The sequence below is a fragment of the Oncorhynchus mykiss genome, chromosome 28 (genome assembly GCF_013265735.2).
Source record: "Oncorhynchus mykiss isolate Arlee chromosome 28, USDA_OmykA_1.1, whole genome shotgun sequence".
Classification (NCBI taxonomy): Eukaryota; Metazoa; Chordata; class Actinopteri; order Salmoniformes; family Salmonidae; genus Oncorhynchus; species Oncorhynchus mykiss.
In genome coordinates this window covers 29,384,229-29,394,466 of record NC_048592.1, presented here as the reverse complement: position 1 = coordinate 29,394,466, position 10,238 = coordinate 29,384,229, and the positions used below count along the sequence as shown (strand labels likewise).

The following is a 10,238-nucleotide window of genomic DNA, read 5'->3' as shown; positions in this document are numbered from 1 at the left end:
AATAAAACAATACATCATACAACACATTATTACTCTAATATTACAAATGTACTATGTAAAATAATGCAATACCACAACATTTCAATGTGTGTGCAAGAGTGTGTGTAAAAGTGTGTGTGTGTATGTGAGTGTGTTTGTGTGTCTGTGTATCTTTACGGTCCGCGTTGTGCCGTGAGGTGTTGTTTTATCTGTTTTTACTAATCTGATTTTAGTGCTCGCTTATTAAGTTACTTGATGTGGAAGACAGTTCCTTGCATGGCTCTATGTAGTACTGCATGTTTCCCAGTCTGTTCTGGACTTGGGGACTGTGAAGAGACCCCTGGTGCCATGTCTTGTGGGGTATGTATGGGTGTCTGAGCTTTGTGTCAGCTGTTTGAACAGAAACAAACACATTTTTACTTCCTTGATGTGTAGAACTTTGGCATTCAGTTTCATGTGAAGAACCCAGACCTCAAACACCTTGTGTTCTTTCGGCATGAAAAAAAATAACATAACGTCAGTTCTCTATTTTTGCCACTAGTTGTCACTATCGTACCATACCACTACAGAACCTTTATACAACGTTTTTCCAAGCTGGGGAAGACAAAAAGTGTAACACAAGAACCTTACACAAACAAAGTAGTACAAGGTAACGATGTTATTGGTTGTAGCTACCATTGGCGTTAAAATGTTTGAATTAATATGTCATTTCTTTGTATTATATAAGATAGCATAATCATAGTAAGACATTCGATGTGTGTATTATTGCTAGCCTGGTTACTGCTAGCTAGCCCGCTATCAATGTCAAATCACCTGTAGCCGCCTGATACATACCGCCAACTACCCTTTATATAAGGCGGGTTGAACGGACTAGGTAGCTACTAGTCTCGCGTTGCCATACATCAAAGGTTCTCAACGATGCTGGGTAGCAAGAAAAGACTAGCTAGTTGTTGAAAATAGTTTTGACTGTTATTGTAGCTGAATAACCAGTCGTGTTTTCCGTCATGTGCAGTTTAAATTAGAACAAATTAAAACTATCATAGAAGTTGTACGTGAGGGGTCCCCGGTGTAGCCTTGCGAGACTACCTGTAAGTGCCTCGTCAATGTTTTTTGACGCGTTCCGTAGTATTCGTTGGAAAATGTACCTTGTATGTAGCTATGTCACACTCAGTGGTGTAAAGTACTTAAGTACAAATACTTTAAAGTACTAAAGTAGTTTTTGGGGGTATCTGTACTTTACTATTTCTTTTTTTTTACTATTTATACTTCACTACATTCCTGACGAAAATATTGTACTTTTTACTCCACACATTTTTCCTAAGACCCAAAAGTACTTGTTACAATTTGAATGCTTAGTAGGACAGGAAAATAGTCAAATTCCCGCACTTATCAAGAACACATTCCTGGTCATCCCTTCTGCCTTTGATCTGGCACACTCACTAAACAAACACAAATGCTTCATTTGTAAATTATGTCTGTTGGAGTGTGCCTCTGGCTATCTGTAAAAAAGATAATGGTAGTGTCTGGTTTTGCTTAATATAAGTAAATGAAAATTAGTTATACTTTTGATACTTAAGTATATTTTATCAATTACATTTACTTTTGATACTTAAGTATATTTAAAACCAAATACTTTTTTCTCAAGTAGTATTTTATAAGGTGACTTTTACTTGAGTTATTTTCTATTAAGGTATCTTTTACTTTTACCCAAGTATAACAATCGGGTACTTTTTCCACCACTGGTCACACTCCAATTCAATATAGCTCAATTCTATATAGCTACTACCTCAATAAGCCAAATATCACATCATAGTTACCATGATTCATACCTCAAATTTTGACCACTCTGGTAAACCTCCTTAATGTCAATTTAAGCCCTTCAGTACTTTGACCTATGAGAGATAATCTGCATAGAGTATTCTGTTTATTCAGGCATTGCTACAGTATATTATCAACATTGCTGGTGTTATTGAATACATTTCCCATTCATCTCTAATTCTGTGTTCTGCTGCTTTTCAGTGTTCTGTGGGGGTGACCATGGTTTGAGACAACAAAGATGTCTGCCCGCATTCCGCTGGTCCTCCTGGCCTGCGGCTCCTTCAACCCCATCACCAACCAGCACATGCGGCTGTTCGAGCTGGCCAGGGATCACCTGCACCAGACAGGTCGTGCACCATAGAGACCCTATATTAATTTGCTATGTTCGTGTTGCCTCCCAGACTTGTATTATGCACCTGTCTGTTTATTTCGTCAGTGTGATTACGGGACAGTGGAAGGTAGAAGTCCCCCAAAGGGTTTCTGTGAAGCTTTCAGGAGCATTTACATTGTGGTTAAGTATCAATTGTCATCTGTACAGATAGAGCTGTGCCTTCCTTGCACACTACTTTACACCTTGTGCCTTGACATGAGCCTACACATTTAGTCTATTTATATAGACCAAATAAACAGTACTGCACTTCAGTTGGAATAAATCATGTTCTTATTTTCCCATGGACCCTGGGGGCATAAGATGTCAGCTGACCTGTGAGAATGTAAACATTGTACAGAATAAGCTGTATAGTATTAAATTGCGTGGTGACTAAAGCTTTGTTATATTTTCCCATGTTGTAGACTTGGGAAAATGGTGCAATAAGGAAGACAATATAGCATTGAGGGGATTCAATTAGGTGTGTTTTGCACCGGGTGAAAGTTCATTGCATTCATTCTGGAACCGGGCTGCATCCTGGGCTTGAGCCATGTGCCCCGTTCAAAACCCACGGTGAAGTCGGCTCAAAACAAAAGTGACGTAAATTAAGCATGTCGAGTAATGAGTAGGATTCTGTGTTTTCACATGCAAAAGTGATTGCTTTAGATAAAGACGCTTTAGCTGCCTTCTCAATGAAAACTATTTTAACATTTTCAAACATATTTTTATGGAAAAGATATGTTGTATGTTTCTAGATGATGCACCGTGCTTCCTTGTTGACAACATGACCGAGCGGCGCAGATTACTGTTAGATTTGAGGAGGGTGCTCCTCAGTCACTGCTTTTGCCCGTTCACGTCACGGGCCATAGATCGGTGCTCCGTGACTCAGTATAATCCAATCTGCCCAATGTCAGAGAGTGGGGAGGATCAAGAGTCTCATCAACCAATGATTTACCCCATTTCAGGTCAGTTCCAGGTGGTGGGCGGGATTGTGTCTCCGGTGAGTGACGGCTATGGCAAGCAGGGCCTGGTGTTGGCCAAGCACCGCATCGCTATGGCGAGGCTGGCACTGCAGAGTTCAGACTGGGTCTCCGTAGACGATTGGGAGAGCCAGCAGCCCGACTGGACAGAGACAGTGGTCACAATGAGGTGTGGAGTCACACATTTTCACAGTTTCAACCTTTAAACTAATTGATTAAGTAACTACTAGTAAATCACAGCCCCAAAATGGCTTCTCTCTGAAGAAACGTTTTGAGAAGTTTATTGCTGCTTTGATGAGCAGTGAACACTAAAAAATGTATGTTATTAGAGATTTTGTGGAATCAGCATTGCCTTGTGATGCCACTGGTCATGTGTAACCCTTTCATAACTTTAATTGTTTTTGTTAAAAATAACACAATAGGATTCAGAGCTTTTATCTAAGATCTGATAGGTCAGGATTCCACCTCAAACATTAGTGTTTACAAGTGGTCAATACCTTAAACTAACCATGGTATATTTTACTGGATGTTTTTTATTTCCAATAATAGGGTTTTACTTCCAAAATCCTTCAATTCAGCTCTACTTTATTCATGAAATAATCACGTTGTAAAAATGTCTAATTCCCTTTGTAAAGCATCTCAGCATGCAGAAAGACTTAATTGAATCTGCCAGTCAGAGCTTCATCCTCCTTTTCAGCCAGACAGATCCCGTCTAGACCTGACATTAAAAATAACTTTGTCTAAATAATTTGTGATAGGATTAGCAATCTCATTAAGGGCTTAGTTTGCATCCACACCCTGTATTAAAATGTCTCCCAACATGATGTCACATCATGCCTCAACTGTACACGTTCATGATCAGAATTTCCCACTTCATCTGACGACCGTTGTACATTTACATGACTGTTGTGGTCCATCAGATCCGATCACAATGCATGTACTCTATTCTACACGTGTCCATAAACATCCAATTCTACTGACTATGAACAACATCCAATAACATTGTAATACCAGGTGTACACTGGTCCGGAGCCTTGGTTTATGTCCTCCCATGTCGTACTTCCCAGCCCTCATTCTTTAGCTCTTCATTAGCTGTTAGCGCTCCATAGAATCTCCTCTTCCCGCACCACAAGCCTGTTCACAATAGGAAGGCAATAGAGCTCCCTGGGTAAAAATCCCCTCTGTTGCTGCTCCATGCCAAATGTTCTTTGTGCCAGAAACCACCTCAGATTTAAGGCTGCGATGCCAGAGATTCCAGGGATATTGCGGCAACATGGGGCCCATACCAGGTCTGGGTCTTTCCTGGGGTCAGATCCCTTGCTGCTGGCTGAGTTTGTTGCTATTGTAACATGTTGCCATAGTGATTAAGTGGATGTGGGACACAGTTGCATTTGATATTGATCAACCAGTTGAAACTATACAGAAAGTTACCTCCACTTTACATGCGTGGGATATTGAGTGTTTATCTCCCACAATGGCACTCACTATTGATTTGATTTACAAGTCACATAAATGGACCAGCAACCTTTCATTTAGGGTTACACATAAACATGACATGCATTTAGTTATATGTACTCAACGACTATGTGCACCCATGCGAACGTAAACACACACACCCACACACACAAACATAAATGCACACGCAGCTGAAGTGCTGTTCCCACTTGTGAGGCATTATACAACCCTCTCCTTGTCCCCTCTGCTCTGACAAATTCCCTTGTTGAGCGAGCTGTCTGCTTGTTGAACGAGCTGTCTGATTAAAGCCATCAAGTGGCCTGTTGTCCACATTGGAGCAGGGCTGTTGAAACCTATGGGATCACGTAATCCAAAACACAAATCTTCTAGAACATCTGTAAGAGGCTTTTGCTCTCAACATCATATTCCTTTATTGGTTTTCTTTGCATTTGTCATATGCCATCTCCCTTTGCATTGTCCTGCTGGCAGGTACCATTATGGTCGGATACTGAAGCAGTACCAAGAGGGCACAGGGAAGGACAGTGGTCCAACCACAAACCCCCATCATCTCACAAGTAAGACCCTCCTTGACCTTGCACTCTGTAGCATAGGCCCATTCTAGCCCCTTCTCCTTTTATGTTCAAAGATCTAAAAGGATTGGAGAGGTCTGCAACATGTGGCTCTGGAGATGCGTGCTGCTCTACCTGTCCCTTTGTGGGCCCATGGCGATCCAAGTAGTATTTTGAAGTTATCAACTATAAAAGTAGTTGAAAGAACAGATCAAATTAGCTGTACTCACTCGTGAACAACCACATGAGACGTATTTACCGACAGTTGAAATTGGCCTTCAACACTCAACACAATTCTGTTTTATGGGAAGTGGACTGAAATGGAACTGGGCCTCTCTCTCTCTCGGCACCAACTGAGCTGCAAATCAAATTGTATTAGTCACATGCACCCAATACAACAGGTGTATGTAGACCTTACTGAGAAATGTTTACTTACAAGCCCTTAACCAACAATGCAGTTCAAGAAAAATAGTTAAGAAAATATTTATAAAATAAAGTAAAAAAAATAAATAAAAAGTAACACAATAAAACAACAATAACAAGGCTATATACAGGGGGTACCGGTACCGATTGAAAGTGCGGGGGCACTGGTTAGTGGAGGTCATTTGTACATGTAGGTAGGGGTAAAGTGACTGCATAGATAATAAACAGCAATCATCCTCTTAATTATAAACCTCCACCTTGGCACTGGTGTCCTTTACTCACTTGTTAATAGCCTAGTTTGAATCTTATTTAGGTTGAAATATGTTTAGGATCTGTTTTTTCCTCTTAAACCAACTAAGTAATCCTTTATCCCCTTTACACATTCAGCTCTATGGAATCAGCTCTATGGAAGCAGCATGTTCATTAAAGCTAATGATGTTTAGAGGATGAGGGGGTTGGTGTGGCATGAACAGATCATTATGAAGGTTACAGGGTGGACCAGGGAAGACTGTGTAAATTGAGCCAGTCACACACACGCACACCATTCCTATCAAAGGCTGGTGGATATATCAGAAAGAACTCTATCAGAAATTCCCTAATCTCAGAGTGCTGTAGCATCTTCTCCCCAAAGATGAGTGTTGGACATTATGTTGAAGTGTACCAGGGAATAAAACATAAATGGTAAACCAATGCATATTTCCCCCCCTCCCCTTTTAAAAAGTGGAAACGCTGAAGAGGTGCAAGCGCTTCATAAACCTGGACAAAATGGAGGCAGAGCTCTAGAAGTTTAGGTAGTCATGAGCAGCTTTCGGTCTGACCTGGAACTACATAAACCACACATGAAATTCATTAACTAATTGAAATATCACATGAAATTCATTAACTAATTGAAATATCACATGAAATTCATTAACTAATTGAAATATCACATGAAATTCATTAACTAATTGAAATATCACATGAAATTAATTAACTAATTGAGATACCACACATGAAATTCATTAACTAATTGAAATATCACACATGAAATTCATTAACTAATTGAGATACCACACATGAAATTCATTAACTAATTGAGATACCACACATGAAATTCATTAAGTAATTGAGATATCACATGAAATTCATTAACTAATTGAGATACCACACATGAAATTCATTAAGTAATTGAGATATCACATGAAATTCATTAACTAATTGAGATATCACATGAAATTCATTAACTAATTGAGATACCACACATGAAATTCATTAAGTAATTGAGATATCACATGAAATTCATTAACTAATTGAGATACCACACATGAAATTCATTAAGTAATTGAGATACCACACATGAAATTCATTAACTAATTGAAATATCACATGAAATTCATTAACTAATTGAAATATCACATGAAATTCATTAACTAATTGAAATATCACATGAAATTCATTAACTTATTGAAATGAGTTACTGAGTTCCATGTGTGGTGTATGTAGTTCCAGGTTAAGACCGAAATCTGTAGTTCTCATGACAAACTAAACGGTTAAATATTATATATTAAACTATATAAATTAAACTATATTAAACGGTTTATTTATTTATTTGTTCATTGTCAGTTTAATCATGAGACTGATCTACTGTCTGTCATTCCAGGGTTTGGTCAACACGCTGTCAATACATACATACAGGTTACCATGGTTTATCTGCACAAATCATTATTATTATAATTTTTTTTATTTTTTTTTTTTTTTGAATTTTACCCCTTTACCAATTTCGTAGTAGCTACTATCTTGTCTCATCGCTACAACTCCTGTACAGGCTCGGGAGAGACGAAGGTTGAAAGTCATGCGTCCTCCGATACACAACCCAACCAAGCCGCACTGCTTCTTAACACAGCACGCATCCAACCCGGAAGCCAGCCGCACCAATGCGCCGGAGGAAACACCATGCGCCGGAGGAAACACTGTGCACCTGGCCACCTTGGTTAGCGCACACTGCGCCCAGCCCGCCACAGGAGTCGCTGGTGCGCGATGAGACAAGGACACCCCTACCGACCAAGCCCTCCCTAACCCGGGCGACGCTAGGCCAATTGTGCGTCGCCCCACGGACCTCCCGGTCGCGTCCGGTTATGACAGAGCCTGGGCGCGAACCCAGGAACTCTGATGGCACAGCTGGCGCTGCAGTACCTTAACCACTGCGCCACCCGGGAGGCCCTATCTGCACAAATCATGACTCCAAATCCCAAAATGCATGTCCTGTCACTTTTTTACAACAAGCTCTTACACAAAGAAGGGTCATGGATTTTCACAATCCCATATAGTGCACACGTTAAGCACAGGCACACTGTGTTATTACACTGCAGTGCTAGCGAACGCAGATAAAGAGCATTAGCTTTTGTTCACGCGCGCTTCGGATCGTAAGGTTTGTGCCACGGGAAATACAATATTGAATTAAATGGATTTAGGGATCTGATCCGAATGCTCAGTTATGTTGTACTGTGTTGGTGGTCAGCTGGCATGAGGTTACATCTGGTTAACACCTATATTTATGAAGAAAATGGCTCATTCTAGTGAGGGATGGATTACATGGTTTACCGCAGTAGAAAAAAAGAAATCAGCAAAACAAATGAATAACTAACTCTCAGCAAACCAATTAAAACATTGGCTTTCATGTTTACTTCAACATGATGGCCACATCCAAATCTCTTTTGGGTGGAGACCAGGGGAGACATCAGTGTAAAGGCCATTCACCAACGCTTCCTTTTCTTGACCCTCTCAGGCTCCTCTCCCAGGCTGAAGCTGCTGTGCGGAGCTGACTTCCTGGACACCTTCAAGGTGCCAGGCCTGTGGCTGGACGACCACGTGGAGGAGGTGGCGGGCCGCTTCGGCCTGGTCTGTGTCAGCCGGGGGGGCCTGGAGCCCGAGCTCGCCGTGCACGAGTCGGAGACACTTTCACGCCATTGGCGAAACATCTTCCTAGTGCGTGAGTGGGTCCGCAACGAGACCAGCGCCACGGAGGTCCGGCGGGCCCTGAGACGAGGCCTCAGCGTCAAGTACCTCCTCCCAGATTCTGTCATCAAGTATATCCACCAGCACAACCTCTATACCGGAGATAGTGAGCTGAAGAATAAGGATGTGCTATTGAGGCCGCTTACCAAGCAGACAGAGATGCCTGTGAAAACTCTGGATGATTAACTGAGAGACTGCCATTGATGGAAGCAAGCATATAATGTGCCAATAGCAGATACATCTACTGACTGTGCAAGAACAGGCCATGTGGCCCATAACTAGTTCACTTCTGTCATCTCAGTTGAATATGTGGCACACCACACGCACAATGTTTTTCCATCAGTGGGTGCCTTTTTTATAAGCAGATTTATACACATTTGTTAGTGTTGGCAAACTTGATGTAATAGCAAAGACATTTGTGCAGATGACTAGAGACCAGATAGGAATTGTGATTGACGCAGTGGATTGTAGTAAGCTGGACTAGTTTAGGATGCTCCTAAACTATTGCTAACATGTAATCTGTTTTGGAAGAGATGTGATCATCACCCCCAACAGCCCGTAGATACAGTGCGGGTATGTGCTGGTTGGCTAGTCTACATGATCAGATTATTATGGATAAGAGTGAGAATATTTTTATTTGTCAAATGGCAGTCAAGCACCGATCATCATGACACCAGAATAAGATCCTCGATATTTATTGGAAATGACCATCGAGCTCATCACCGTGCACTTTCAACACCCTGTGAAGCTCATCACCGTGCACTTTCAACACCCTGTGAAGCTCATCATAACTGTAGCCTAATAAACTGTATGCTTTCTCGAGTCGTAGTGGGAGGACCACACACACCACTCCAAGTTTACTTCAATATGATGATGATATCACTATTTGCACATGAAGGCATTTCCTCCACATTCCTTGCGTAATTCATTTTGCGGATACAAAAAGATCCCACCCACCATGTCGAATGAACAAACTATTTGTCGGTATTCATAAAATTGTACCGAAACGTTCTGTTTCCATCACGGCTGTCATTACTTTTTTTTTATACAGTATGACTTTACTCGCATAAAAACTGTGGATGGAAACATGGTTTATGTTACCGATAGGCCAACACTTAGCACTGTTTTATATGGCCACTGTGCAAATGCATGTCAAGACTGGTTGGTCAGCTTAAAACACGTCTAGGCCTACAAATTACAGAAATAGAATCATATATTTCATATACAGACCTACATATAACCTAGCTTAAACTAAATATGGAGCATACAATTAAAAAGACTGATAAAATGTAATTTAGCCAATGAAAATGTCTCAACAGAATTATACAAAAACAGGTTTTGCGTATTTAATAAATAATAAATCTATTAATAAATAGGCTTACAATAATAAATTATATACAATAATACGGATAAAACAAGTTATTAGAAATACATTTAAGTTTCAAAATTGCATCCTACCTGAATAGGGAGTTGCCACTGTAGCCTCTATTTGGCCATGCCAACGTTCTTCTCATCTTCCACTACAATATTAAAACTTATATTAAATTGCCCTTGTAGACTTTTCACTATAGGTGTACTCTTTTTCCTCTAACTTTTGTTTTACTTCAATGAAAAAGCCATCTATCTTCACAATCAACAGTGGCCTAGGCCAAG

General features: G+C 40.6%; 1 protein-coding gene across 3 annotated transcripts; it reads left to right on the top strand.

Moving 5' to 3' along the window:
- The first annotated feature begins 542 nt into the window (after positions 1-542).
- On the top strand, positions 543-9,595 carry nmnat3 (nicotinamide nucleotide adenylyltransferase 3). 3 transcript variants are annotated; one of them, XM_021589780.2, is made up of 5 exons: positions 543-628; positions 1,999-2,144; positions 3,130-3,313; positions 5,089-5,174; positions 8,356-9,595. In XM_021589780.2, exons 2-5 carry the CDS (start codon positions 2,036-2,038, stop codon positions 8,769-8,771), a joined length of 795 nt encoding a protein of 264 aa, XP_021445455.1. In that variant the 5' UTR covers positions 543-628; positions 1,999-2,035; the 3' UTR covers positions 8,772-9,595. The 3 variants fall into 3 exon arrangements, with proteins under 3 accessions (XP_021445455.1, XP_036822303.1, XP_036822302.1); XM_036966407.1 differs by lacking the exon at positions 543-628 and adding an exon at positions 860-1,067; XM_036966408.1 differs by lacking the exons at positions 3,130-3,313; positions 5,089-5,174.
- Positions 9,596-10,238: the final 643 nt, after the last annotated feature.

Coding starts and splice junctions, on each gene's coding strand:
- nmnat3 (XM_021589780.2), top strand. CDS start 2,036: ATGTCTGCCCGCATTCCGCTGGTCCTCCTGGCCTGCGGCTCCTTCAAC. Junction 2,145..3,129: donor GGATCACCTGCACCAGACAG/GTCGTGCACCAT, acceptor ACCCCATTTCAG/GTCAGTTCCAGGTGGTGGGC. Junction 3,314..5,088: donor GAGACAGTGGTCACAATGAG/GTGTGGAGTCAC, acceptor TCCTGCTGGCAG/GTACCATTATGGTCGGATAC.